Source organism: Anabas testudineus, chromosome 1 (assembly GCF_900324465.2).
Source record: "Anabas testudineus chromosome 1, fAnaTes1.2, whole genome shotgun sequence".
Classification (NCBI taxonomy): Eukaryota; Metazoa; Chordata; class Actinopteri; order Anabantiformes; family Anabantidae; genus Anabas; species Anabas testudineus.
The window spans coordinates 6277855-6304314 of NC_046610.1; the positions used below are offsets into that span (position 1 = coordinate 6277855).

General features: G+C 39.1%; 1 protein-coding gene across 1 annotated transcript in view; it reads left to right on the forward strand.

Annotated features, from left to right (window-relative positions):
• The first annotated feature begins 278 nt into the window (after nt 1-278).
• The window catches only part of grin2ab (glutamate receptor, ionotropic, N-methyl D-aspartate 2A, b), an 81114-nt gene continuing 54932 nt past the window's right edge, over nt 279-26460 (forward strand). Inside the window, exons 1-4 of the mRNA XM_026359128.1 lie at nt 279-519; nt 1338-1544; nt 17820-18044; nt 18138-18296. Coding sequence (XP_026214913.1) covers nt 502-519; nt 1338-1544; nt 17820-18044; nt 18138-18296 — 609 coding nt within the window. The 5' untranslated portion in view covers nt 279-501. The remainder of the gene's footprint in view (nt 520-1337; nt 1545-17819; nt 18045-18137; nt 18297-26460) is intronic.

A 26460-nucleotide genomic window follows, 5' to 3' on the forward strand; every position in this document is an offset into this window, starting at 1 on the left:
GTGTGTGTGTGTGTGTGTGTTTTGATGTTATTTGTGACGGAATCCCCTCTTCAGCCTCCAAGAATCCGCGAGCGGCGCAAGGAACGAGGAGGAGGAGGCGGCGCGCGGACCTGTCCACGAGCCCTCACTGCGGAACGCGCGGGACTGCCGCCGGAGATCCCGAACCGTCGGCTCTTCTGGATCCTAAGATCCAACTGATCCACGCACGTCAACGGCGGTTTTGTTTTCCTCCGCCGCTGAATGGACGGTGTTTGACATCTTCACCGGGAGGAATACCACCGATCCACCGCGGGAGAAGCGGCGGTGTAGGGGAGGGGGGGTCCTTCTGAGGCAGACAGGTGGATTTATCCGTGTGGTGGTGTTTTGCTGGGGGAGACTGGATGGAGGAGAAATTGATGGATTAATTGACGGAGGAGAGTCGTATGTGATTCCCACTCCTGCCGAGGGCACCCGAATGGAGTAACAGGCTGCAATGTCATCTCCACCTGACCGCCTGGAGAGATGTGTCACGGGAATGGGGTGAGTTAGCTTTATTAGTTTGGTTTTTGTGTGTGTGTGTGTGTGTGTGCTGAGCTGAACTCTCTGTGGGTGACAAGGAGATTGAACAGTACTTGTCGTGTTTCAGTGTTTCAGTATTTGTCGCACACTCACTGTCCTCTCAAAGTGGAGCAGAGCCGGGGAGGTGGGGTGGCTGGTTTGTCTTCCTCTCTCCGCTCCTTCGCTTGTCCGAGTCCCCGACACACAACCTGCTGCATGCCCTACATAGACGAGCCCGGCACCGGAGAGGGGAGCGTGAGGGGAATATTCACCAAGGAGCCACAGGCTGTTTTTAACGCCCCCCCCCCCATCTCTCCCTCTCTTTCTCCATATCTGACACACACTGTACTAATTCATCTCTCTCACCGTACACAATTCTACCTTTTGAATTTAACTTGTGTTTTCGTCACGCAAGCTTTCCGTCCTGTAAACCCGTCTGTCAGCATCCCCAAAAGAGGCGCACACACACGCGCACTTGTGCTGCGACATACACTAATATACTAATATACAATATACTAAACTAAAATAACATGGCACATATGCAGAGACGCGCACAAACGCACCAGCATCTGGAACATGACACTGACATTTGAAACACTTACAATGTTAATGAGTCATGAGGAGTAGGCCTATAATGACACTGGGTAATAATGTTTATAGCTTATAAACAGGCTACAGGCACCAGCCTGTAAGCGCGCGTCCTTTTTATAGAACAGAGTCAAATTCAACAAGTCAGATTATTTTTTTTTTAGGATCTTCTGCGCAATGGACATTTCATATTTGTATCTTTTTGTTTTCAGATCAAGTTTGAACACTTTTCCTCTGGTTTCATTGACGCTGTGAGAAGGAACCACAATGCCAGTAAGCGGACAGGTCACGGTGGCTGCCTGCACGGGCCCTCACGCCACGGCAATAAAACTCAACACGCGTCGCACGGACTCCGAAGAAGAAGGCGCAAAACCTCCGCGACCGCAAACCTGCAGCAGCCACGCGTTGTGACACGGAAGGTAAGGACCCCGGCTGGAAACGACGATCGGGGGGGGAGGAACACAGAGTCAGAGCGGCTCAGACAGGGCACCGTGCGACGCTAAGCGGCGCTGTTGCATCACCTTATCCCCGTGTTTGCTGATGAGAGGCCGTGTAATGAATTCATATCTCAAATTACAGTTTTCAGGCTTTGAATGCAGTCACGTTGTAGAAACACATTTTCTTCCGTTTTCCCGTGCCAAGTCTGACACACAAAGTGTCTTCTCCTCCTCTCAGGGACATGGAAACCATCACACATGCTTGCACACACGCATGCGCGCGCACACGCACAGATGTTATATGGGGGGTAGCTATAAGAGTGTGACATATCTGAGTGGGCTATAGGAATCACACACGACAGAATATATAGCCCTAAATCCCTTAATTCTCCATAACAATATTTCTTCCTGGTGGCAAAAGAATGCCCCTAATTATTACAGCTAAACACAGTGTGTGTGTGAGTGTGTGTGTGTGTGTGTGTATGTGTGTTGATGTGTGTGTGTGCACATCTATCAAACATTTTGGGTGAATGATCATTCATGCCTCAATCCAGGCTCATTGTGGTCTTGTAGAGAAGTGGGGAGAGAGGCTGACGACGTGCTCGGCAGTAGCCTATTTTCTTGAATAGCTAGTGGGACGACACAAAAGGAGATCAACTCTGTAGGGCATAAATGTAATAGAGTGGGGAGCAGTGAATGTTGAGAGCTATTGCGATCTTCATTAAAATAAATATCTTGTGCAAAGCTGCACTGAATTCTGGGTGTGATGTCATAACACCTATAAACCGTAACAGTATTGTAGAACAGGCCTACTTTTCTATTCACTTTCTTTTTGTTGTTATAACTCCAGAGAGTATTTTCTGCTCAGCTGGGCCTTGTATTTTCTTCTCTTGCAGTCAGCTATTAGTCAACTACCGAAACAAAGCTATGCAATAAAAGCATAGAAATGAAAAATTCTCAGTGATGCGATGCACAGCATATTCTGACTCCCATTTGGGCTGCAGCATGACACATGGTGATGAAATGATGTGTTGAGATGCATGTCACTGAGCTGTTCACTTAACCATCCCTGCTGTTGGCAAAGCAGGTACTATAGTTCAGAACCTATTGTCTCGAAGCTGCTTCTCAGGCTTCCTCCTTCTCTGCAGTTAAATCTATTTAATCTCTCACATTTAATGTGCCTTTCTCAACATGCTATTGTGCTGCCTTTTAACAAGATGGCCCTCTTGAGAGTATTTTTATGGCACCTACGCGGAACTCGTGATATTCACACAAACATTAAGTTCCTGTACCTGGTGACAAAGATCCAAATGCTTCCTTTCTAGCCCATGTTTTAGCTAAATACAGTTTTCCTGTAAAACATTTAAAAAGGTGGTATTTGTAGAGGTTTCTTGTACAGAAAGGGCTTTAAAAGGTGAACATTCAGACTACTCTGTCATCCTGTGCTCAGTGTTTTTAATAATGTGCGAGACATTTTAGAGCGAGAGCTCAAAATTAGCCCAAAATCTACATACGCCTGCAAGTGGGGAAAGGTTCAGAGAGCAATCATGCAGAAGCCTTTCTTTTCATGAAAGATACATTGAGAGTTTTTTTTTTAACCTCTGCTGAACTGTTAGTTTTACTGAAGTGATCCAAAAGTATTGCAATTACATTTGTGCACCGACTGTGACATAGACTCAGAGAATAGAATCATCAAAATACCTTAACACTGGACCTGTGATTACTGAGCCATAACAAAATGCCTCTGGTAGTACTCGGGTTGTGTTATCTTTTGTTGCACAATTAAATACATTTGAGTTATACACAGTAGAATAAAACAAACTCAGAATCATCCCGTCATGCTCTTTTTTTCCCTTCTTCCTTTCCCATGATCATATAGAGGGTTTTAGGTAGGAATATAAACAAGTGTGTGCAACCTAGAGCTTATGTAGAATAATTACAACAGCTCTTAAAAAAGAAAAAAGCACAAAAGCTGTAGGTGGAATATGCACCTTCCTGCCCTGCATTGTAGCTGAATTTGTTATAAAGGAGAAGATATTGGCATATCTTCTGATAAGAGCTACAACAAATAATTCCCTTTTCTGCACAGTATTTTTCATTGCAGCTCCACTAAAGATGACAAACGACGTGTTTGAAAATAAGGTTTTGGGTGCCGAGTTTCTGCCTAGAATGGCTAAACTATGTGCAACCACCAAGTCTCTGGGGTAGCTTTGAGCTGTCATCAGCTTAGTGAGTTTCTGAGTGAGTCAATTAAACCTGAAGTTGTCTGCGCCACATAATCTGATAACATCCATTACCATATTTGGTTGTATTTGACTCTGTGGCCAACAATTTTAACTCCTTTTCTTCTTCACTGTTAGCAATCGATGCCCTAACCTAACGCCTCACTGTTGCTGTTTTTTGTGTGCGTACAATCACAGGTCAAATGCCGCTCACACGAGTCTTGAGGGGATGAAAATTAGTGTTTTCATTTTTCTGTTCCCAGCAATTACCAGTAAAAGAACTGAGTGACATATGATAATGAGTCATTTGACCCCTGCTGATCTGCTGTATATTGATGTGATAGTGCAGACTCAGACACAAGTTAATAACCCCAAAAGCCTCTTATGAACGTGTACTGTTTAATCATTTAATCAAAACACAGTTGGTGGTGTCATTTAATGAGTTAGTGAGCCATGGTGATATTAAGTAGGGTTTGACTAATTCAGGTTTTTGAGCTGATATTTATAGAATGACGCTGCCGTACCGTAATGATGCTCTACATCTCTAAATTTGGCAATTTCAAGCCATAAAACACGGATTCAGTGTTCTTGTGTCATTTGAAGATGTGGAAAGTCTTGTTAAAACTCTGTCGTTTAGTAAGTTGATGTTGCTTAATCCATAGTGAATCTCTGTAACACTGTAATATCATTTACCATTAGAGTGAGTACTGGCTGCATTATGCTATGTTAACATCGTCTTTAACTATTTTATGTTTCCATTTATTTCTACAATCTGAATCCAGCCCCAGCCCACCTTTTCCAAACTCTATTGACATGATTGGACTCCATGTAATGGAGTTTTTCAAACCTGAATCATTATCTTTGCTCAGGCTAGGATTTGGATTTGAAACTTAAATCATAATTTTAATCAATATTAAAACATGTCTGTGTGTTTTTCATGACTCAAAGGCAGATGGTTTTGATGCCATGAAATCAGAATAATCTTGATCCTACTTGAGAAGTGGTTTCAGGGGGGATTTAGACACATGACAAGCATAATAGAGCTGTAACCAAGAAACTGCCACAAATACATCTTCAGTATGAATTAAGTGCATTTCCTATTTCTATTTTAAACAACAAATCTGTCAAAACAGTCTCTCAACCTAAAAGCCTCTTTGCAGATGGAGCGACCAGCTGGATGGTCACTAAAACAACCTTTTAAACCTACATTTTTTTCTAAAATGTCTTTGAAATTATGTTTTATTATTGCAGTTCCATATTACTTTTTCCATTGTATCATAAAAATTGTATCTTGAATCACATTGACCATTCGGTGATTCTCTGAATGTTGCCTTTAGGACCTGAGTTTACTCTACAGCAGACTCAAATGGAAAGTGTTAATCTTTTATATCATTTTCATTGATTTACACAAATCTTTTTGGCCCGGCAGAGTGCTGTTATTGATAACATTATTTGTTTAGCAGATGGTAAAATGAAGGTTAAATAGACGTCAAGTTATTTAGAACTTTTATTGACCCACATCGACAGCTAGACAGACCTACAACGGTAAAGTATATAGGTCTTTGGCTCAGCTCACAGTAAAACGTTGGAGCTATCTACTGTAAACTGGGGAAAGCTCCAAGACAGAGCTCCATAGAAATATGTATGTAGTCATTTTTGTTACTGGCTTGAAAACCAAATGTGTTGTGAAGCATGTAGTTCCTGTCTGCCATCTCTAAGCTGTGTAATACACAGCCAGAAAACACCTGAAGTTATGCTGTTTGACCCAACTGAGACTGATTGGCTAAGGTTTGGGATGATGACAATTATTATTATTCTTAGAGCTGCTATAATTTAATCTTTTTGGCCACTTGATGACAGCATAATAAGCTGTAAACATAATATTAACAAATTATCACCTTATTGAGGTGTTATTGTGAACGTATTAGGAAACAATGGCTTGTTTACACATCCAATAGACATGAAGCACCATTAGCAATAATTCTGAGATGTGCCTAATGCAGTAAGTGGTCTGTTTTGGCAGGTCCTGAGTGAAATGTCGCGCTGTTAAGCTGATGCAAGCTTCACTGTGTTTCTTAGATGGTCTTTATAGTGAAAATGAGGTTAAAGAGAAGACGGACTGAACCAAAACAGTGCATTTTGCAGGTAGAGGGAAGTGAAAGAAAAGGCTGAAGCACTCTGCAGAGCTAAGAAGAACTACAAAGTAAGATAAGCCTGCTTGAGTCTGTCACAAAGATCTTTAACAGTACATGTGCTCATTTGATCCATAATTAATAGAAAACATTGATTAGTGCAGCTTTAAAAGCTCTACTTATATTTGAAAGTAAATTGTACTTGCTCAATATTGATAGTCTGCAGTTATTGTTAAAAGAGATGCACACAGATGTGCTCTCCTTTGATGTCAGCATTCATTTTTCAGTTGAAAGCTTAAGGCTTTCAAGATGGTGGATGTTTCATTTTGGATTGGAACCCTCCAACTGTGTCTGTTTGGATACTGTGCTTTTGAATTAGCTTGATTAGTATTAAGCACAACATGTGGTTCTGAGAGTCAGAACATTTCCAGCTTCCTAGGAAGCTTACTGTAGTTGTTACCTTAAATTATGCTTTTTACACTTTTAACACTGTCAGTCTGAGGGGTTTTCATGCTTAAAAAGAGGCTTAAAATATGCCTAAGTGTGGCCAGACTGGCTCTGTCATTTTGGCCAACTTAACACCCAAAACCCATATTCCAATTTTCTGCTTTTGCAGAAACCAGATTTTGGTTCAGGCTGATAACACTGTCCTAGTCATTTTTATATGACTTTATTATATTATAGACATTATTTAGCTTTTTAAATCCAGTTTCCATTTCATTCAGTTTTCCATGACAGATCAGTCACAGAAATGGATCAGTATTACTTCCCTACTTCGTCTCTAAGAGAGATGATTGAGAGTGGCTGATGTTCCACAAAAAATGGTTCCCCCTCCCATTATTCCATGTATTATGTATGTTACAGATCAATTAGCTCAGTGTTACAGAAATGGTTAATACATTTTTCAATGGATCAGTCTTTATTATACCAGAGGAGATAACAAATGCACAGCAGGGGTTTATTTAAACAATGAATGTATGGAGCTGCACAATCATAATCTACCGCAGCATCATCGTTCTACTGGCAAAATAGGGAGTAAAAAGAATAGTAATTGGAATTCTCTTGATAAGCCAGCAGCTACATTACGGGAAAAACGTCTGGCACTGTGCGCACAGCACTAACTGTGCCAATGATGTTAAGTCCATAAGGAATTTCCTCAGTCAGCTATAGAATGAGCAAAATGCCTTTTCCCCTTCTTCTTCTTTTTCTTATGATTGATTGTGAAAATAGAAGTTCCCTAAATTCACATTAAACAGTGACTCAAACAATTGAATGGTTTCTTTTTTAACTCTGTGAGTAGTGGGAATCTCTTAAATACATACAAGAGTTAAGACGCTTGCTTCAAGTAGGCCAACAGACATTTCAGTGATTTGACTTTAGTTGAAATGAAACCATGTGCGTTAAGAGAATTCGGTTCCTTAAATGTTCACATAACCTGCAAACTGAAGCATTTGTTGAGCTGCGTTTGTAAGGAATTTGATCTTGTGCTTTCCTCGTCATTGCATATTGGAAAAGTGTTTATTGAGCCACTGCATCTTTAGGCTATATGGTCTCTAGGTGCTTGTTCATGCTTATTAGGTAGATGCAGCAGGTGGAAATGCATTACAGGTTAAATCCAGGTAATACCGCTATAGTCTTTTTTTTTTTGTTTGTTTGTTTTGGCGACATATTCCTTTAAAAATGTATAGATGTGGCAAATCAAAGAACCCTGACACATATGACTAACTTTAGTTTTGGTCTGATTGTCATTTGATGCACATGTCCTGGTGTCCAGTTAATGAAATATTTCAGTGATGATTTTGCTCTTGTACAGTAACTGGATTTCTTGCACTTTCCGAAATTTTAGTCGTCCGTCCACAGTTATGATCTCACATGGTCTGTAGTGTCAACATTTGAAAAAAAAAGAAGCTTATATTTGGTTATTCCATGGTGCACAATTTAGCGGTTTGATTTCCCACTCTACTGTTGTCAGAAGCAGTAAACCTGTTCTTTAATTACTGAAGTATATTATATGAAGTTTTGACTTTCATGAGAGAACTGCACATAGTTTCCATTTTCTATACCTCTGCGGCAAATTTATTGCAAAAAGTAAAGTCGTATATCTATTTTTGTCAACATCAACAAGACGCAGCCAGTTAACACATCATATAAGATTAATAAATATCATGCAATGTGTGTTCTCTTACAGCTGAATGGCTAATTAGCTAGCTACTGACCTAACATTGCTAATGTGCACTTCTCCCCCGTTTTGCTGCCTTGTTTAGGCGCATTACATTGTGTCATTGGGAGCATTTCAGCTTTTTCAGTCAACCCTCTAACACAAGTCTGACTATTTTAATCGGTTCAGTTGTTTAGATTTCCTGTGTGTAAGGGCTTGTTTTTCCACTCATCTGACCCAAAGTTTGAAATTTTAGTTAATTATTGTAATTGCAACATCACAAAACCCAAGAGGGAATTATTTTTATACTTCACGTCTACTTTCCTATGTTTTACACGCATGTGAAATGGTGTTAGACATCATACTGTAGCAAGCTTAAGTTTGTTTTGCTGATATTCACCTGTGGCTGTTTCATGTCAGTGTCATAGCCTGTTGTCAGCCTGTCAGTCACAATCACTGATGCCACTGCTTGAAGCAAGTGGGGTTTATGGAAATGTTTTGATGGTTTAAATGCAAATACCTCCTCCCTACGTAAACGGATGCTAATACCCTAACTTTAGGTGGAGTAGCCCTAGATACAGAGTCATCTTCATGAGAACAATTTGTAGTATAATTTCCACATTTAGGAAATGAAATAAGAAAGGAAATGAATCTAAAAGTAAGCAATTTCCTCCATAATTTCTGATTATTAGTGATGTTAAAGCCATTGCTGATGTCTCCTCCTCTCCCTTAATTTAATTTTGACTTTACCTCAGCCAGATGTTCTTCTCTTGTGTTCAGTTGTACAAACGCTGCACCTGGAAGAGTTCCCAGAGCTCTGACTTTGCTTTTGTTGACTCTACTGTTTGTTTGTCACAGTATTTTTCTGTTTGATGTATTTAAAATCGATTTGTAATTATCTAAATGTAGATCAACCAGTAAATATGTAAATGGTAGTTTCATTTTACATACAGCCCAAAACTTGATTTAGGGGGTGCACCTTGGATCGTTTTTTTTATATTGCCCCAGTGCACCATTTTTTTTTTTTCTTTATATATTTTTTTTAAGATATGCAACTTATCTTGGAGATATGCTCACTGATTTGATAAATATGTAAACCAGAAACAGGAACCTGCAATATAGTTTGTCTGAAACCTGCCATATAGTTTTGTCTAAAATACATTTACTTGCCAATACGTGCATATAAAATATAACATGTTTAAAGGGGTTAATAAAACCAAGAAATTACACTGTACAATTTCACCTTCTGATTATTTGGAATGTTAAAAAAAGATTTGAATTATTTATTAAATATTTAAAGATCTATATTGGCATAAATGTGGTCGAGTTTTCAAGGCAACATTAAGGGGAAATTATTCTGCTATCTGCTGGAAAATCTTCAACATGTGGTGATTTCCACATGAATAGAACCTCGATCACTCCATGATTTAGCGTGTCGGCAGCTAGTCAGTTTTCATTCTGTTTTTTCTGCATGATCTTGTTGAGAACTCTGCCAGGCAGCAAGATGCTGAGGCCAAAAATATTCCCAAAACATCCGCAGATCATCCAAAATATATTACTCCAGGTATTATGCTCCCTTCCATGCAGGCGACAGGTGCTGTCGGGGCATCTGGTGATGTGGGAACACTTGAAGCCTCCGTCTCCTCCTGCCAAATGCAGCTTTTAACGACATTGAGCAACACATCAAGTAGCATATGTTGACCAGACACTGGTGCCCAGAGACATATCATCAAGGCTTGATCCTATGTCGGAGCCTCTGGAAAGACTGACATTACATGTATGCCTTTAACGCAACCTAAAGATTAAATATATTATGTAAGATAACATTATGGGTTTTTAAAAGCTAGATTTTCTCAACTAAGTGTTGCCAAAAACCAAAGGGTATGTACAGTATAACTTTTTTTTGGCGATGATGGTCACTAGTGTCATTGCTGTCACTCGTGGGCTTCTTCAGCAGTGTGTTAAACTGTGTATTGCTGATGAAGACTTAAAAAATGACCATCATGAGCATGAGGGACAGTTGCGCCCCCACTTCTCAGTAGTAAATCCTCTAATATGTTTACACATCAGTTTCACTGTTTGGATTTAGCCTTGTCTAATTATGTCCAAGAATAGAATAGTTTTAGTTTTGTTCAATATTTATGTCATCTGTACGTTAAAATCCATGTAGCACAAATTTTATTTGACATACAAAATCCAAGTAAATGCACGTTTACATCCACTACTTGTATGTGAGTTATAGGAATTGGTTCTTTGAAATAAAAAAGCTGGTGGTACTGTTTTCCAGTTGGGTACAATTAAACCATTGCAAAGTGTGTAACAGGATTAAATAAGCCAATAAACCTTCACTGTGAAAGACCGCATTGACATGATGACACATGATAGAAATATGGCATGTGACGACTTGTGTTATTATTATTATTATTGTTACATTTCCAGCACGTTGACTCTGGCTTTAAAGTAACAGTGAAAATGCAGTTAAATGCAGTTAACATCTATGAGTCTGCATATATTTTTTTGGTTATTTTGTTGGCTAAGAGAGTAAGGAGCTTAACATGTATGAATCTGATTAAAAACTGTATCGGTACGTTTACTTCCCTCCAACTTATTTCTTTAGAAGAAAGTTGGTGAATTAATATATTTCTTCACTTTCATCAATAATAGATTGTTCAAGAGATTGGTGCACTTGTCATGCATGAGTACAAATTCAGTTTTTGGTTAAACATTAATGGGAGAATTTATTCCATGATTACATCAGATTGTCTAACAAGGCTTTCTAATGATTGTCTGCAACCATCCTGTGTCATTTTAACGTTTTAGGTCCTTTAAATAATTAAAAGCTGGAAAAATCACTCTGTGTGTTCACAAGGATGGCCCAGCCTCATCTTATAATATGGTGTTTTTATACAGTTTGGGGTCAGATTCATTTGAAACATAAAATCTCTGATCAATACAAGTTTACTGGTGGTTTACTGAAGGTTGTTGTATGAATTTACTTGACTAACAACATGAGTTCTTTATAGCACTATATATACAACATTCACACTGTTTCACAGCTTTATAATCAATTGTTCACATCTTAAATACAGTAAAGAGCAATTCTAATGTAAAAGATGATGCTTTTCAAACTATCTCATAATATAACCCCACTATATAACTGTCTAAACATGGGTATGGACAGTTGACAGAAATTAAAAAACTGACAATGCAGTCCCCCAATTAACAAGAGTGTGCCCTTTCTGATGTCTTGGTGCTTGTTTATTCGTATTTATTGCTAATTAAATATGAATTATGAATACAGAACTCTTGCAGACATTTTTGTTGCCCTGGTTCCACACATACCACAAGAATCCTAAAAAAAGATGGAACTGGCCAAAAGTGTGTCCCCCTAACACATGTACACACTTTTTTTTTCCTGCATTACTGAATTTTTGATATGGAAAAGAGGTTGTTGGGCTGTTAAGACGGTGTCTAGGGGAGAAGGGAGCGAGGAGCAGGCAGGCGGTTTTATCGAGGACAAGCAGGAAGGCACTTGGAACTTACATCAGTGTTAAACAAATATAGATATTTCAAACAAGACCCTTCCACCATAATCCAGTCGAATCTAGACAACAAACATTTGTGTTTTGCAATTCCATATCTGGGTGAGTGGATAATGATACACACTGTGCTTTAGTAAATGCAAAGCAATCCATGGAAATATAAACCCTGGCACTCCTAGGTGAGGAAAAAGCATATGTATATGATGTATTAGGATTACTTAGAAGTGACGCATTACAGTTGTTTTAAACTGAAACCATTTTTCTTTATTAGTAGCAGACATATTACAGGTAGTAAAGGATTTATGTTTTGTTTTTGAAGTATGTTATTTTTGTGTTTTCCTGTTGTCTATATCAAGTATATGGTTGTGATGCCTTGAAATTTAACAACTAATAAAATCTGAACGTAAAAAAGACAGTATTAACAGAACAGAAGAAATCAGTCAACCACAACAAAAATCACATTATGAATGACAACAGCTTTATCTCATAGTTCAACCTTTAAATATCAATCTTTAAATTGAAACATGATAATCAAACTTTATTAGGAAATTCTTTCTAGTCCTTAGTCTTTTTAAATAATGGTAAAAGTAGCTGGGAGCACTTTCATGTAAACTCTTGTATTTAATTGAATATGACGGGCTATGTCCTCTACTGGAAGCCAGTGAAGCTGTAAGAACTGACACCTGTCAACATGACTTCAAGCTCTAGGCTGCATTCAGAGTTTAACTGTATGTTTAAAAAACACAGCCCTGTGCAATGCAGTGGGGATGACAACACAGGGAGCTCCAACAAAAAGTTGGATGTGGTTAAACTTTTCCTGACGCCATCTGGCAAAGTGCTAAATTGCCCAGTTCCATGTATGTGCAGTAATTACACATTGTTGGTGCATTATTTTGGTTTGTTCTCTCCTTTTTTTCATGTTGAAGTTTTTTTCAGAATGTGATTTGACTGTAACCAGGATCATTAAATACCATCAAATTTCAGGGAAGTCCGTTTGTTAAACCATAAACAAAATATAAACAATGTTTTGTTTTTAATTTATACACATTAATTACAAAAAGTAGGATATGTGGGTGTAAAGACATGTGACAGGGCTTGGCTGAATAAAAAAAGTAATGAGTGATGAAATGCAGTACTTTTGCAGTAATTACTTATATAAATAATTAACTACAGACTACTACTAAAGATGAGGGTCCTAGGGTACTACCTTGTGGCACTCCACATGTGTGGTGCCCACAAACATCTACTGACATCTAGATAACATTGCTTGTTTGCACTCTGACCAGAGACTGCACAAAGTCACTTTGCTTGATCAAGACATAGCCTTGGACATAACCCGGCTTTAAAATTGCTAAATGCTAAACTATCTCTAAATTATCTCTGTTAGAATATGAATGGAAATGTATTTCTCAAAATTGTATTCTACTCTCTATACAGTTAATTTATATAGACGCACTCTCCATCAGTCTTTTGTACAAATGAAAAATTTACATTTAACTAGACCTACTGTGAGGCATTGTTCCAAATGGTCATTATATCACAATCTTTATGCTTAATAGACATTAGTAGGGAATATAGTAATATCAGTACAATACTTCAAATGAGGTAAATGTATTAATATATTGATATGTGCTATTTAAATGGACTCTGGAAAGAAACTCCCAATGTTTGAATGTACACAGATCCCAAGCAAATCTCTTTCCATAAAGTATCCACACCTTTTGGACGTCAGACGTCATACCACCATCTGCAACGTGTTTTAACTTTCTTTTACCCGAGACACAACTTAGCACAAACTGCCTGTTAATGTGATATGTTTGGCTAGCTTATAACAGTAGTATTGCAGCCAAATGAAACCAAGAAACAATAAAGGTGGGTGGCCTACTCTCCTTTTAATGTCTGTACGCTGTGAATCTTTCCCAGCAAACATAGCTAAGATCTGCTGTCTGCTGTCCTTTCTGCTGAGAAATTGAATCCACTCTGAGTGTGGAAACTTTCTTAACTTTGTTTCATTTATTTCTTAAAGCTTTCTCTACCCAAAAGAAATTCAATACATCACAAAAGTAAAGCAATGTCCAACTTTCTAATATTGCTTCAAATAACTGTTTAAAACCCTTCATGAAGCAAAAAAGAGAAAAAAGTTTACAATTCAAACCACTTGAAGATTGTGTATATGTATGAGCATTAAAGTAAAATTGTGCACGGACTGCTAGCTACCAAACCTGGAAAAAACTTACCATATTATACCATACCAACTTACAATATTGTCAATATTGAACTGAATCCACACAACCAGCAGCACTAAGCGGCATAAATTCACTTTCTGTGCATGATGTTCATTAAACAGACTCACTGAAGATTTCACAGAAAACAGGAAGGTGTGGTAGGCTTCACATTTGGGTTAATTGATTATTACTATATGATATTCAAAGGTCAGTTTAAAACAAACATTTTTAACTGGGGAGATGGAAGTTGATATAACCATGTGATCTGTAGAGATTAGTGTAACACACAACAGCAGGAGAACCACTCTGAATTATTCAGAATTTTTGTGACAACTTCTTAGAAAGAAAAGTGGTGCAATATTAATAGAAAAGTATTGCCCCATGTCTATCAATAAACAAAGATTTGTTGGAGTGTTGTGGCTTTGTGGTCATTTAAACTTTAAACACTAAAACTTTTATTGATTGTTTACATTTTATATGTTACTGCACTCGTTTTAACATTAGGATTACTTCATAGTAAAAGATACTCAAATAAAGCTCACTGTTAGAGTTTAATCAAAGCTTTAGTAAATGGTTTGGAAAGTTAAAATTTCATCTAATGGGGATTTTTATGGCTGTCGTTATATTTTGATTTCTCGGCTTGATTTCATTCTTGATTCATTATCCCATCACATCCACATTTTACCACCGAACTGCATCTTTTGAGATCTCGTTTATATGCAGAATGCACCTAAAAGATGGTCCCAGTTACTGATAATTAGCTGCTGCTTTATTAAATCGGAGTCTAATTTCAGATTTATGCAAATATCTGGCAATCTAGCCACACAGGGCACTACAGTGTGATAATAAGATGGACTGCAAGAGAAAAGTTTTTCTATTCCCTTTCCACAAGTGCACCAGTGGAGATGCATTATTACTGACCACTCATATGTTTTGTATTTATACTGATGGTCAGACCATTCAGAGATAATTTAAATATAATTGTGTAATTTATGGAGAGTATTAGCAGTGAAATAGCAGGTTGTTAATAAATGGATTGATACCACAAATGTGTATAACATGTTTAGTTTTAGTTTAGTACAATGGATTGTACCTTAAAGTGATACCTGACTCATACTCAATAACATCTAACCACATGTAGCAGTGAGTGACTGGAACCTGATAAACGTATCTGTGGACAGAAGTCAGTCTGGTCTCTAAATGAGTAAACTATTTACTTTTCACTTTTTACCAAGCCTACAAATGTATGAAGTCAAACGGAGTACCACTTTAAGATGTTTTGGGTAAACATGGCCCACATAACCAAGAGCCTAATTTGTGTTGTCATCTAGAGGCACTATGTAGAGCTGCTTCATTGGTGCTGAATGAAAGAATGAAATTGCGGACTGATAGATTTAAGCAATTACACCCACATGAGCTTCATTTAATAGGCGTTAGGGCTAACATTGTTGAACCAAAGAATGTGCTTATATCCGAGAAAAATCACTCTGGAGTGTTACAGTGTTCAAGATGTCCTTTGATTCACTGTCAGTGAAGCAGCTTGAGGGCCTCCTAATGTCAGCTCCTAATTGAGCACGGGGCGTGTTGTTTCTAGTTTTGACAAAGACATCACTTTCACAGTTCTTGGTTTAACTATAGCCATTAAAATAAAAAAACATTTCTGGACAAGACTAGTTTCCACTAAAACAGACATTTTTGAAATGAAGGAAAACATGTTTGAATGAGGATAAACAAAAGCTTCCAGTGGTTTCAGTCATTTTTATTGCACTAAAGCAATTATTAAAACCTTTTTTACTTTTATAACACAAAGAATAAACACCCATTTGATGTTGGCAGGATATTAACAGAATTATCCCTGCTTGGTATTAATTACCACATTAAGATCTTGCATTTTTGGTATTGTGATAATATTAGTTTAGAAGGTAGCACAGAGGCGACATGTTGCCCCTGATGACGCCTCTTCTGAAAGCTAATCACAGGAGTCAGTGGATATGATTTTAAGCACAAATGCAAATCCTACTAGACAGTGGAAACACTCAGTGACCCAAAGTTTTGTAGCTATGTTGACCATTTTGGAAGCTGTGGCACAGCACACTCTGGCTCCTAGTTATGTTAGCTCTGATGCTAACTCCAGGGAAAGTTAGTGTAATCTTGTCCCATTGGTTGGAGCTGACACTAATTCCCTGGGACAGGAGTGTAGCGGTGTGTGATTTAGCGGCGTATGCTAAGTGCTGCTGGAGCTGCAGGCTAGTCTGTGGGCACCAGGGCAGAGAGAACAAGCTGGGGAAGTACTGACTTGACTAACTGGCCTGATTAGACCGGGTGTGAGATGACATGGATCAGATACACACACTAACCCAGCTGGAAAGACAGATTGGAGGAATTAGAAAAAGAGATTTAAAAAATGAAGTGCATTAAAAGAAAATGAACAGATACAGATGATAAGCAGACACGGATGCAAAGTTACAAAATGAGGAGAGTTGAGGATGAAGAGATATAGAGACACTAGGTTAATTTTGTGGATGTGATGTTTCCTCCTGGGGTATTTTTCAGCTCTGCTGGACTGTGGTGGTGTAAGAAATTGGCTGAGATGCAACGTAGCATTCGCATCATGGTTTCATTAGTTCTCATTCAGCCTAAGGCTTTTCACACTGCATTTCCTCTACTCATCTGCTTCTCTTAGATCTGCTCACATTACAGGAAAAGGTAATACAGAGGAAGCTGAAACTGGGAGCATGAGCTTAGACTCTGCTCTGTATTAGACTAGAACTTCGTTAGGATTGGTTAGGGTTAAAAGAGATGTTATTTTTCATTTCGGTGAACATTATTGATCGATGCAGACACTTGTGTGCCTTTAGTGATTTTGAGTGTTTCCCCTCAGACACCCATGAACGGGGTAAAATCAGATTACATTTATTTCAGCGTTATTTTGTCCATTAATAGCTGGCACTTTACTGTGAACATCGCCCACAGATATAGATTATGTTCAAGTAAGCAGACAGTGGAAGAGAGATTTAGAGCATCTCATGAGGCCCGATTAGTGGTTTAGCAAAAATAAAGTTAAGTTTAACCCTGGTCTCCAAATGCCCACTTGCCCACTTGGGAACTGAATTAAGTGATTTTTGAATAGTGGAGGACAGAAAGAGGACATTAAACCCATTTTGTGCCTATCATGTACTCTTTGGTTTTGGACTTGAAACTTATTAACACTGATGATTATATTCAAGTCACATATCTAAGTCCCACTGTTTTTCTCAAAGATAAATACAAGCTAGTCTTTGAGGAACCCGGGGAGACATTTTACAGCACTTATTGCATTCTTGAATACATGCTCAGAATACTCAAGACTCTTATATCCTGCTGGATCAAAATATTTTCAGTTCACGACTAAAGTCGATTTTGAACTAATTTCACTAGGTGTGACTGAGTTTCTTTCTTTCATACAAAGAAGCTATTGCTTCTCTTCTATGAAACAAGGAAAATGTGTGAGGGTGTGTATAATTTAATACTGTATGTTTTTGTATATTAAAAAAAATAGAAAATAACATTTTAGAGAAACAAAAATCATATCAAGTTTCACTTTTTGCAACCGCTTTCTCACTTGGAACTAATTACGGTGCATCTTGTTACTGTTTTTTTACAGCTTAACACACTGCTCTCCACCAATCCATTATGCATGTGCTGAGGCTGTTTGTTATATCAACCGTCCCTGTGCCTTCTGTGAAAACACACATAGTTGGATTAGAACGTCCTGAGAAGAGACAGTTACCACCTTTAAGGCTTTTTTTTAATCTAGCACTGATGTTCTGAAAAGATTTATGTGGTTCATAAATTGACACATCAGTATCTTGAACATATGAACACCAGCAGGCACAAACTGTCATGGTAAAGAAATATTTTTACAGCCTCAATGTATGAACTTATTTAGGTTTCAGACTTCTTTGGGTTAATGTAGATGTTCATGTTTCTCTATTTTAGGGTATGATGGGTGTAGTGGGCTGGATGTTGCTCCTACTCTCCCAAATGATGGTGCCTGTGGCGTCCCAGAAGCCTCCGGGGCTCAGTGTGGGTGTGATCATGGGCCAGACACGTTTTGTATCTGATCAGGAGCTCCGGTTGCCTCGGCGTCCTGACGATCCCCTTGATGTCTCTGTGGTAACATTGAGGATCAACCAGACAGACCCTAAGTCTGTGATTACACAGGTGAGAAACTCTGTGAACATTCACCAATACTACACATATATCACACATAGACCCTTGTTTGAGACCTGAGTTTGTTTACACTATGCCCCCAAGGTGTGTGAGCTTCTGTCACGCACTCGTCTCCACGGCATTGTGTTTGCCGATGGCACCGATCAGGAAGCCATTGCCCAGATCCTTGACTTCCTCTCCGTGCAGACTCAACTTCCAATCCTGGGAGTCCACGGAGGGTCCTCTATGATTATGGCTGACAAGGTGAGTGACCATGACATTAGTGCCTACGGTTTCAAGCACGTATATAAAACATACACCTGCCTGTTTTTATATGTGTGTATTTGGAAGTGCGATTAAGGAGTTTTTCTAATCCCCGATCTCAGCATGCACTAAATGCTACACATTGATGCCTTTCAACCTTCAGATGTGCTGGCATGATAGCAATCTCTTTACACAATTATTTTATTCACAGATAAAAATTCAGCTCAACATTCAACATAATACATCAGGCTACAGCATAAAAATGACAGTTTATTTATATTTAAAACCTCTGTTGCTACATAAACTGCTCAACAAAATAAAGGGAGCCCCTAAGTCAAACATTGGATCCTAAAGAATTAAGTATTGTCTCACCTGGAGGACTCAGGTGCCCAATGCACCAGTATAAGGTCTAACCATTGCATTGGATTTCATTCTGGTACCTCAGAGCTGTCAGGGTACCATTTGGTATGGCACAGAGGTCTGTGTAGCCCTCCAAGGATATGGAGGGCTCATTTACCCATCACCAAACCAGTCATGCTGAGTACAGTTGGTACAGGCACCGCAGCATCTCCAGTCTTTCACACCTGCCACATGTTTTTACTGTGAACCTGCTCTCATTTGTAAAAAGAATAAGGTGCCAATGGCAGATGTGCCAGTGCTGGTGTTTGGTTGCTAATGGACTACCTGTGCAACCTGACTGGGCTACATGCTACCAGTAGTGATAAAGAACGACACAAAATTTGAGAAGACTCAGTCAGGAAGAAAACAGAGTGCATATGTTTTTACACGTGATTGTTTCTGAAGCCATTTCCTTGTTTGGGGTTGTCTCGCTTTGTGTCCATCCATTGCACCTGCTGTCTATTTGATTTGAAGGTGAAGCTGATTCATAAAAAGTTGAGCTTCCTTAAATGAAGCTTATTTAACTGACTTGATGATGAAGCGATCCCTTAATTTATTTGATAAGCACAATGCTTTTGGGGAAGTTGGGTGCCCATGTTTATAGAAAGAAGCTCCAGGCTTGAGGTGAACATGTGTTTGCATGCTGGCTGGTAGTGAAATGCTCAGGTTCCAGTCTGACCAATTTGCTTTGTTCTCAAGAGTTTTTTTCTTTTTCAAAATGCTGCATCGCTGTCCATTCTGGGCTCCTACACACTCTCCCGCCCACCCTCTAAGGTTAGCTGTCACAACTCGGCTAGTGCTAGTTTGAATGTCCATGCAGAACCGATGTGTTAATCAGAGAGTGTTTTATGGCTGTGAAGGAAAAAGACTTTGCTTATTTTCCCCAAACACAAAACCATAAAACGACAGCGGGTACAGTGGATACAGGCATGTTTAAAGACACAGGAGCCTTTTTAGTCTCAAGGCCAGAGAAGCAGCTGCAGGGAGATGTACTATAACATAATATTTGTGCTTTTTAACTTACTTTTTAACACACAATCATCTGTGGAGCAACAGAATACAATGTAAGCCCTAAACTAAGCACAATTCGTCCACTTCATCTGGTTGTAATGTTGAATAATAACAAACTACAGACAAAACTGTTATCCTGGCTTCAAGTTAAATAACTTTTCCAGTGGATGTCTAGTGGATGTTTTGAGGTTGTTTGAGTTAAAGATGAGCATGGTTCACTTACATCTTATATAAACTGTCTGAGGATGTTGTGCTCAGTGTGCTTTTAGATTGGAAAATGACTGGGAAGCTTGCTATCAGGGCAGCTCTGTCTGTTTTAGTTTAAGTTTAGAGTCGAAACACCACCATCACTGTAAGTTGGTAGGCAGAATTTAAATCAGGCTTTGGGTTGATGGCTGGTAAACCCTAAGCAATTATATCAATTTTATGCTAATTAGCCTTTCAAAAGATTGCTTAGTGCACATTTAACAGTACAGTCATTGCACAGAACATGCAGCACTCTCTGTATTTTACCAAATAATCAAGCATTGTTTAAATATGTAATTAAGTTTTGTCTGCTTGGTGGAAAACCACGGCTGTATATATTGTTATAGTGCAGTAGATGCATCTGTAGCATTCAGTGGGATACAAGGGGAAAAGATTCTAGTTTTTAACAAGAAAACTGAAGATTGTATTTTTCTTTTATTTTGGTGTGATGCTTGGTGTAAAGTTTGGGATGTACAGCTCTTTCATTTTGGCACTGACTCTTTCTTACAGACAGGCTGGAAAGGCTTTGATAAAAACACAACCGGTTCTTGAGCTTTTAAACCTCTCAGGGCACAGCAGCCAAAACACAGGAACCGATAACTGCCACACAGCAGCCTTTTGAAGTTAGTGTTGATGGGAGATGCAGTGTGTGTATGTGTGTAAGAAAAGACAAAAGACACAGACACAGGGGGAAGGTCGGACAGTGGGAGTTGGCTGAAGGTTAGGAGAGTGAGGTTGCAATGTGAAGGTCACCCCCTACTGGGTGTGTAATAAAAACAGGGGAAATAAATAAATTGCAGTTTTCCTACCTTCACTTGCTGTTGATGTGCCATTATACAAGGTACTTAACCCCCGACTGCTCTAATTGAACTGCGCAGTGGCCAAAAGTACAAGAGTGCACCATTCCTGGCAGCTCCCAGGTGTGAGTGTGAGTATGTGGCCTGTAACTAACCAGCCCCCTGCAAACATTCCTGCAGGCCTGTCCTGTAAATAAAAAACTCTTTCTGCTTGGTTTAAATTAAAGGCAAAAGCAGCCTACTGGCCAGCAGCTATGGAAGCTCAGTGAGTCAGCACATAATTGAAACAGCAATGTTGTTCTTTTCTTTCTTTCCTCTTTTTTCTGTCTTCTGAAGTTTACATGTGTGTGGCCATACTGGTTCACATTTATCTGCACCCGCCTCAAGGAAATAGTTCAGATATGTGGGGAAAATGCAGGAGAATATTGATTTTGTTCATCAGCATTCAAGCTCTAGATGTGAATAATTTCCTAATTTATTCTGCAGTTTTGATTAGAATGCAACTAAGAATTGTTTTCACTACATCTGGATGAATCAATTAATTGTTTAGTCAATAAAATGTCAAAAACTGTACATTGGTCATAGAATAAACTTTCCTTTGCAAAGAATATAATGATCCATTCATCACATTAATCGTGATATAGTGGTCAGTAAGACCCTCACAGGAAACCCTCTGGGCTGAACGTCTAACCAACAAAGTGCCAACTAACTAGAGCCAACACATTTAATTTCACTCCCATTTCTGATGAAACCGTTTTGTGTGTGTGTTTGTTTAAAGAGTAATTTATTAATGTATCTCTGACTGATTGGATCTGACTGTGCTATTACTCAGAACCTCATTAACAAGATGGTAAAAGAAACTGCCAAAGGGGACATCTTCACGATTTTTAAACCCAAAGTTATTAAATTGATGTTACAAAGCAGATGAAACAATCATTACAAATGATTGTCTCATTTGAGACACCAGTAAAGGTTTATTATGTTTAATAAATGACTTATTTGTTGTCAAAATTGTTGCCAATTGGTTTCCAGTTGATTGATTAATGATTAACCAATGGATAATTTCCACACCTGTTGTGATGCTGCGCTGAAGCATGCTCCTAATGCGCCTGGTGACATCACTATAATGGAGGTGATGAGGACTCTCAGTGAGGTAGACACGTTTTGCCCTTGACTCACACCATAGTGGAGCGCTCATCACGGTGACCTTGCTTCAACACCGTTCTCGGCTACACTATTACACAATATACGTGTAATCAGGGTGACTCGTTAAAATAAAAAAGATCAACTCCAACAAACCCATTTTGTTCCGGGGAAAATACCTGGCTGTGTGTAACACTTCTTAGCTGTGCGACTGATGCTTTCATACCTGCTGCCAGTGGTGTTGTGGTAATCTGGAGGATCGAAGAAACCCCAGCGGGCTGGTAACAATTCAGCCTGATGACTGTGGGCTAACAAACAATACTGTGTTTTTTGCAGCCTGAGCGGGTACAGCCATGTGTGCTCTCTCTCTATCCACACACACACAAGTTGATTCTGTTAATGCTGCAATCAGGTGTATAGTAGAGGAGTGATAAATGAGCAGCTCATCCTGTGGTTGTGCATCCTTGCTAAGTTCAGTGTTATTCTATACGCCGGTTTTAGATTGAGAGAAGAAACAGAAGGAAGAAGATGATGCCAAGAAAATAAAGGAAAAAAAGCTTGAGCGTGCAGGCGAGTGCTCTAAAATAATGGATATACGTGGAGGTGGGCAGCGGAAAAACTTGGTGTTAAAGCAGCATTAAGCTGCCAAAATGCAAACTTAACTGTCATGATTATGTCACATTTCAAGAAAAGCCTTTCTCTAGTTGTCATTTTTATCAGTAGCTGGCTGCATAACCGTCACACTGTATCACATAAACAGGAGCAGGCATCGCAGGCTTCCCTGAAAAGTGCTGGCTGATAAACACGATTGTGGAGAACAGTAACTTACTTCTACTCAGGTTTGAAAGAGACGGTTTTTATTTGTCAAGATTCTCATGAGTTTACTCACAGGGTGACGTCTGAGCTCTGTTACAATTTGTGTGTTTTTCCCAAGATACTGGAATTTATTTGCTGCTGTAAAAATGCGTTCATTTTAAACACAGGGCTTTGCTGTTTAGTTGTTTTATTTCTAATTATCAGGGCTGCACTTTGCCTTTTGGTTGCATTTGTTGAGATTTTGAAATATCATTGTCGTTTGTCACTGCATTAACTTTGTGGTCACTTTGGAGGCCTTACTTTTTGTAAACTGTCCTGCGTTCACAAAATTGTACACAGCAGTTTCTATTATTTAGCCAAACCTCAGTCATAAATGGGATTTATTACAGGACAGTGTGTATAGTTGAAGTTAATAGACAATATGTAAGACAGAGCTTTACTAGCAGTTGTCTCAGCCACCAGCATCGCCACTCATCATCATTTTAACTCCTGGGCTCAAATGAAAAATCTCCCGGCTGCTGATGAAACTGCACTTCACCTAAAGTACACCCCAGACCCCCATACTGTGTAAACAGCTATTACTGTATTATTGTATTTCTGCCGGTGTTCAAAATGCACCACCTCCACCTCAGTCGGTTCAGGCCTGATAAATGAAAATTATCATCCATTTTTGTTTCCCGAACTCGTGTTTTTCCTTAATGTGAATTTAGGGATTCATGTCATGTCTCCCCCGGACTCCTCATCATCCCATATAATGCATGTCAGTGTGTGCAGTCGGAGATAATCAAGAGCAAGTTGACTTGTGTGTTGTCAGAAGGAAGCTTGTTTAGAGAACATGGAACTGATGGGGAGAAAGGGCATGTGTAAGCTCAGGAGAGCAACTGGATTAGTTTGGAATATTGTACTTCCATTATAGAGGAACTGCTCTGGGAAATAAGAAATGTTGTTGGCTTTACCACACGCCCATATGTGCTCACACATGCTCTGCCAACCTTGTTCATCTGTTCTTTTCTTCTTCTCTTTTTTTTTGACTTCCTTGTGTATGGGGGATACAGGTCGCGGGGTCACAGTGTGTAGCATAAGAACACGAGCATGCTGAAATGGAAAGTTCTGAATTAAACATGTGTGTTCTTTCTGCTGTGCTCTGCCGCTGTGGTGCCGTTGGTGTCTGCATTTTTGGGTGTGTGTATGTCTATTTGTGTGCATGTGACTGTGTGTGTCCCATCCTGGGATGTCCCATATCAGTAGGGGACATTTGCTGAGGTTCTCTGTTGAGTTGCTTTAATATTTAACACCTGCTCCTCTCACCTGCTGTCACTTGTAGAAGATACACTGCTGTGTCATTCACTCACTAAGTCCTTTTCCTACTTCCACCTCTTACCTTCCTCCTTCTTCTCTAGGTTTAACTTTGTCTCCCTGTGCGCTCCCAATTCCATCTATCTCTTTCTCCCCCACGATCTCCTTCTCCGCTGCCACCCCATCCTTCTTTTTCATTCTGGAGAGTGTGGTGGTTGTGAGAAGAGGAGCCAGCTACTGCATATTACAAGGATTTGGGAAATCTTGCAAGCCTTCACCCCTGTGAAGCGAGTGTCTGTGTGAGAGAGAGAGAAACAGCAGAAGAGAGGGAGAGATGGTTAATATGGTTACTATGGAGACTAAACCACACTAATGCATTTAGTTCTGTTCTGCTGACTGCTAAGGTTCTTGCTAAGGTTGTGTTTGTACCAGAGGTTTAGTTCCTGGTTCCTGCATGCTTTGCTGGGCACCTAACTGCACACTGATGACTTTTGAAGCTAGTGACAGATCAAGTCCTTGTCTGTGCACTAGCATCTCCCCCTCCCAACTACATTATTTCCACAATATCTTAAAATGCACAGCTGAGGTTTCAGTATATGACTCTTCTGGTCAGATCATCCAAACAGGAAACATTAAAGTTTATTTTGTAGTTACCTTTAAAAGAACTTATTGTTTACATTAATATCACATGGACTTATTGAATAGACACTGATATAACCTAATAAAACCTCCATGTGAACTAGAAGCAAGCATCTGCCAAGGTAGCTCTAACCTAACTCATCATCATCCTTTCTAAAAACAAATACATGTAATGTAATAAAAAATGCCATAAAATAAAATGATTATGTAGATAATGTCAGCCAAGGTGTTGTAATGAATTGTCTTATTTATTATAGGTTATAAATGTTCATAAGTTTGTTCCTGTTATGTTGTTTACTCCAGCTGTTACACACCAGAGCAATTCAGAGACAGTCACTCCTCATCATCCCCTTAACTTGAAGAGGGGGCGAGAGGAGACAGTCACTTTACTTTGCAGCACACTTTTGTGTGCTCAGCTGGTGGAGCAGTTGTCTACAAAGCCCTGGGTCACTGGTTTGATTCCCGGTTCGTCCTGGCTACATGTGTTCATGGACAAGACATTGAAACCCCATAGTTGCACTGACATGTACTGTCTTCCTGTTTCTTAAATCATCTGCTAATTAAGTTTTTAACATTTAACCTGTTGTTTACTACAGCTCATTGGATATTTGCCTTGCTATGGTCAATGCCAAGGACTTAATAATCCAGCTGACAGGATGGTCAGTTGTTTCTTGGTGATTGATAAACCTGCCTAAATTTGAGGAATATCCATCTTAAATATTTAAACATAGTGAAGTTAAATACACCTTTGTGCCTCGACTTTGACTCAGTGCTGCTCGGAAAAGATATCACATCCAGTATGTTGAGTATCTGATTATATGATTTAGTTACATTTGAGTGGACTGAATCTCCTGTGTGGTACTAAATGCCAAGAAAAATACTAATTAAAGCATAAGGAAATTGAAGGGCAGCAGTATAGTAACAAAAATCCGTGTGAAAAATAATAAGGTTATCGCATTGGCTTGTGTTGTGGTGCCATGGCTCTGAATCCACAGCGCCTGTAAAGTGCACTTTGCATACATCTTTTAATTTAGTGGTCGTCTTTGCTGCTCACTGAAGTGCTTTTCATTGTTGTACCACTATAACTATTACTGAAACGTTTTTTTTTTTATATATATAAAAAAGGAAAGAACAAGAAGTGGATGTATAGATAGAGACAGAGACAAAATAAAAAAAATTATCTGAATGCTGCTGAATGTGGGGAGTAAGAGAGCAGGATGAGATGCAGCATTTTATTGCTTTAAGGGAACAAATGTGTCCAATGATGTGGAGATCTGAATGGTCAACACAATACATGAACGTTGTTTCCACTTTTGTGCCTTTTACTGTGGCAAAGGCAAACTCATGTTTTTTCTTTTTTCTTAGTGTAAATTTAGAGATTCATGTCATGTCCGCCCAGTTTTATATCTTCCCCGGACTCCTCCTCATCCCATATAATGCATGTCAGTGTGGAACAGTCAGAGATAATCAAGGGCAAGTTGACTTGTGTGTTGTGAGAAGGAAGCCATGTTTAGAGAACATGGAACTGATGGGGAGAAAGGGCATGTGTAAGCTCAGGGGAGCAGCTGGAGAGTGTATCTGTAAAAAAACAACAAAAAAAAAACAAAGCCCTTCAATGCCTACATGTGGTTGTATATGCTGACTGATTTTTACTATGGGTGTACCTATTTATTTATTTAGCCACAGCGTTGACAATATTCTTGCATACAAACTCAATTGAAAGGTAATGGATATTTGCAAACATATGAAGCAGCTGAACAATGGCTGCTTTTAAAGCACTGAAGGATCATCCTCACTGTGTGGTAATCATTTCTAGC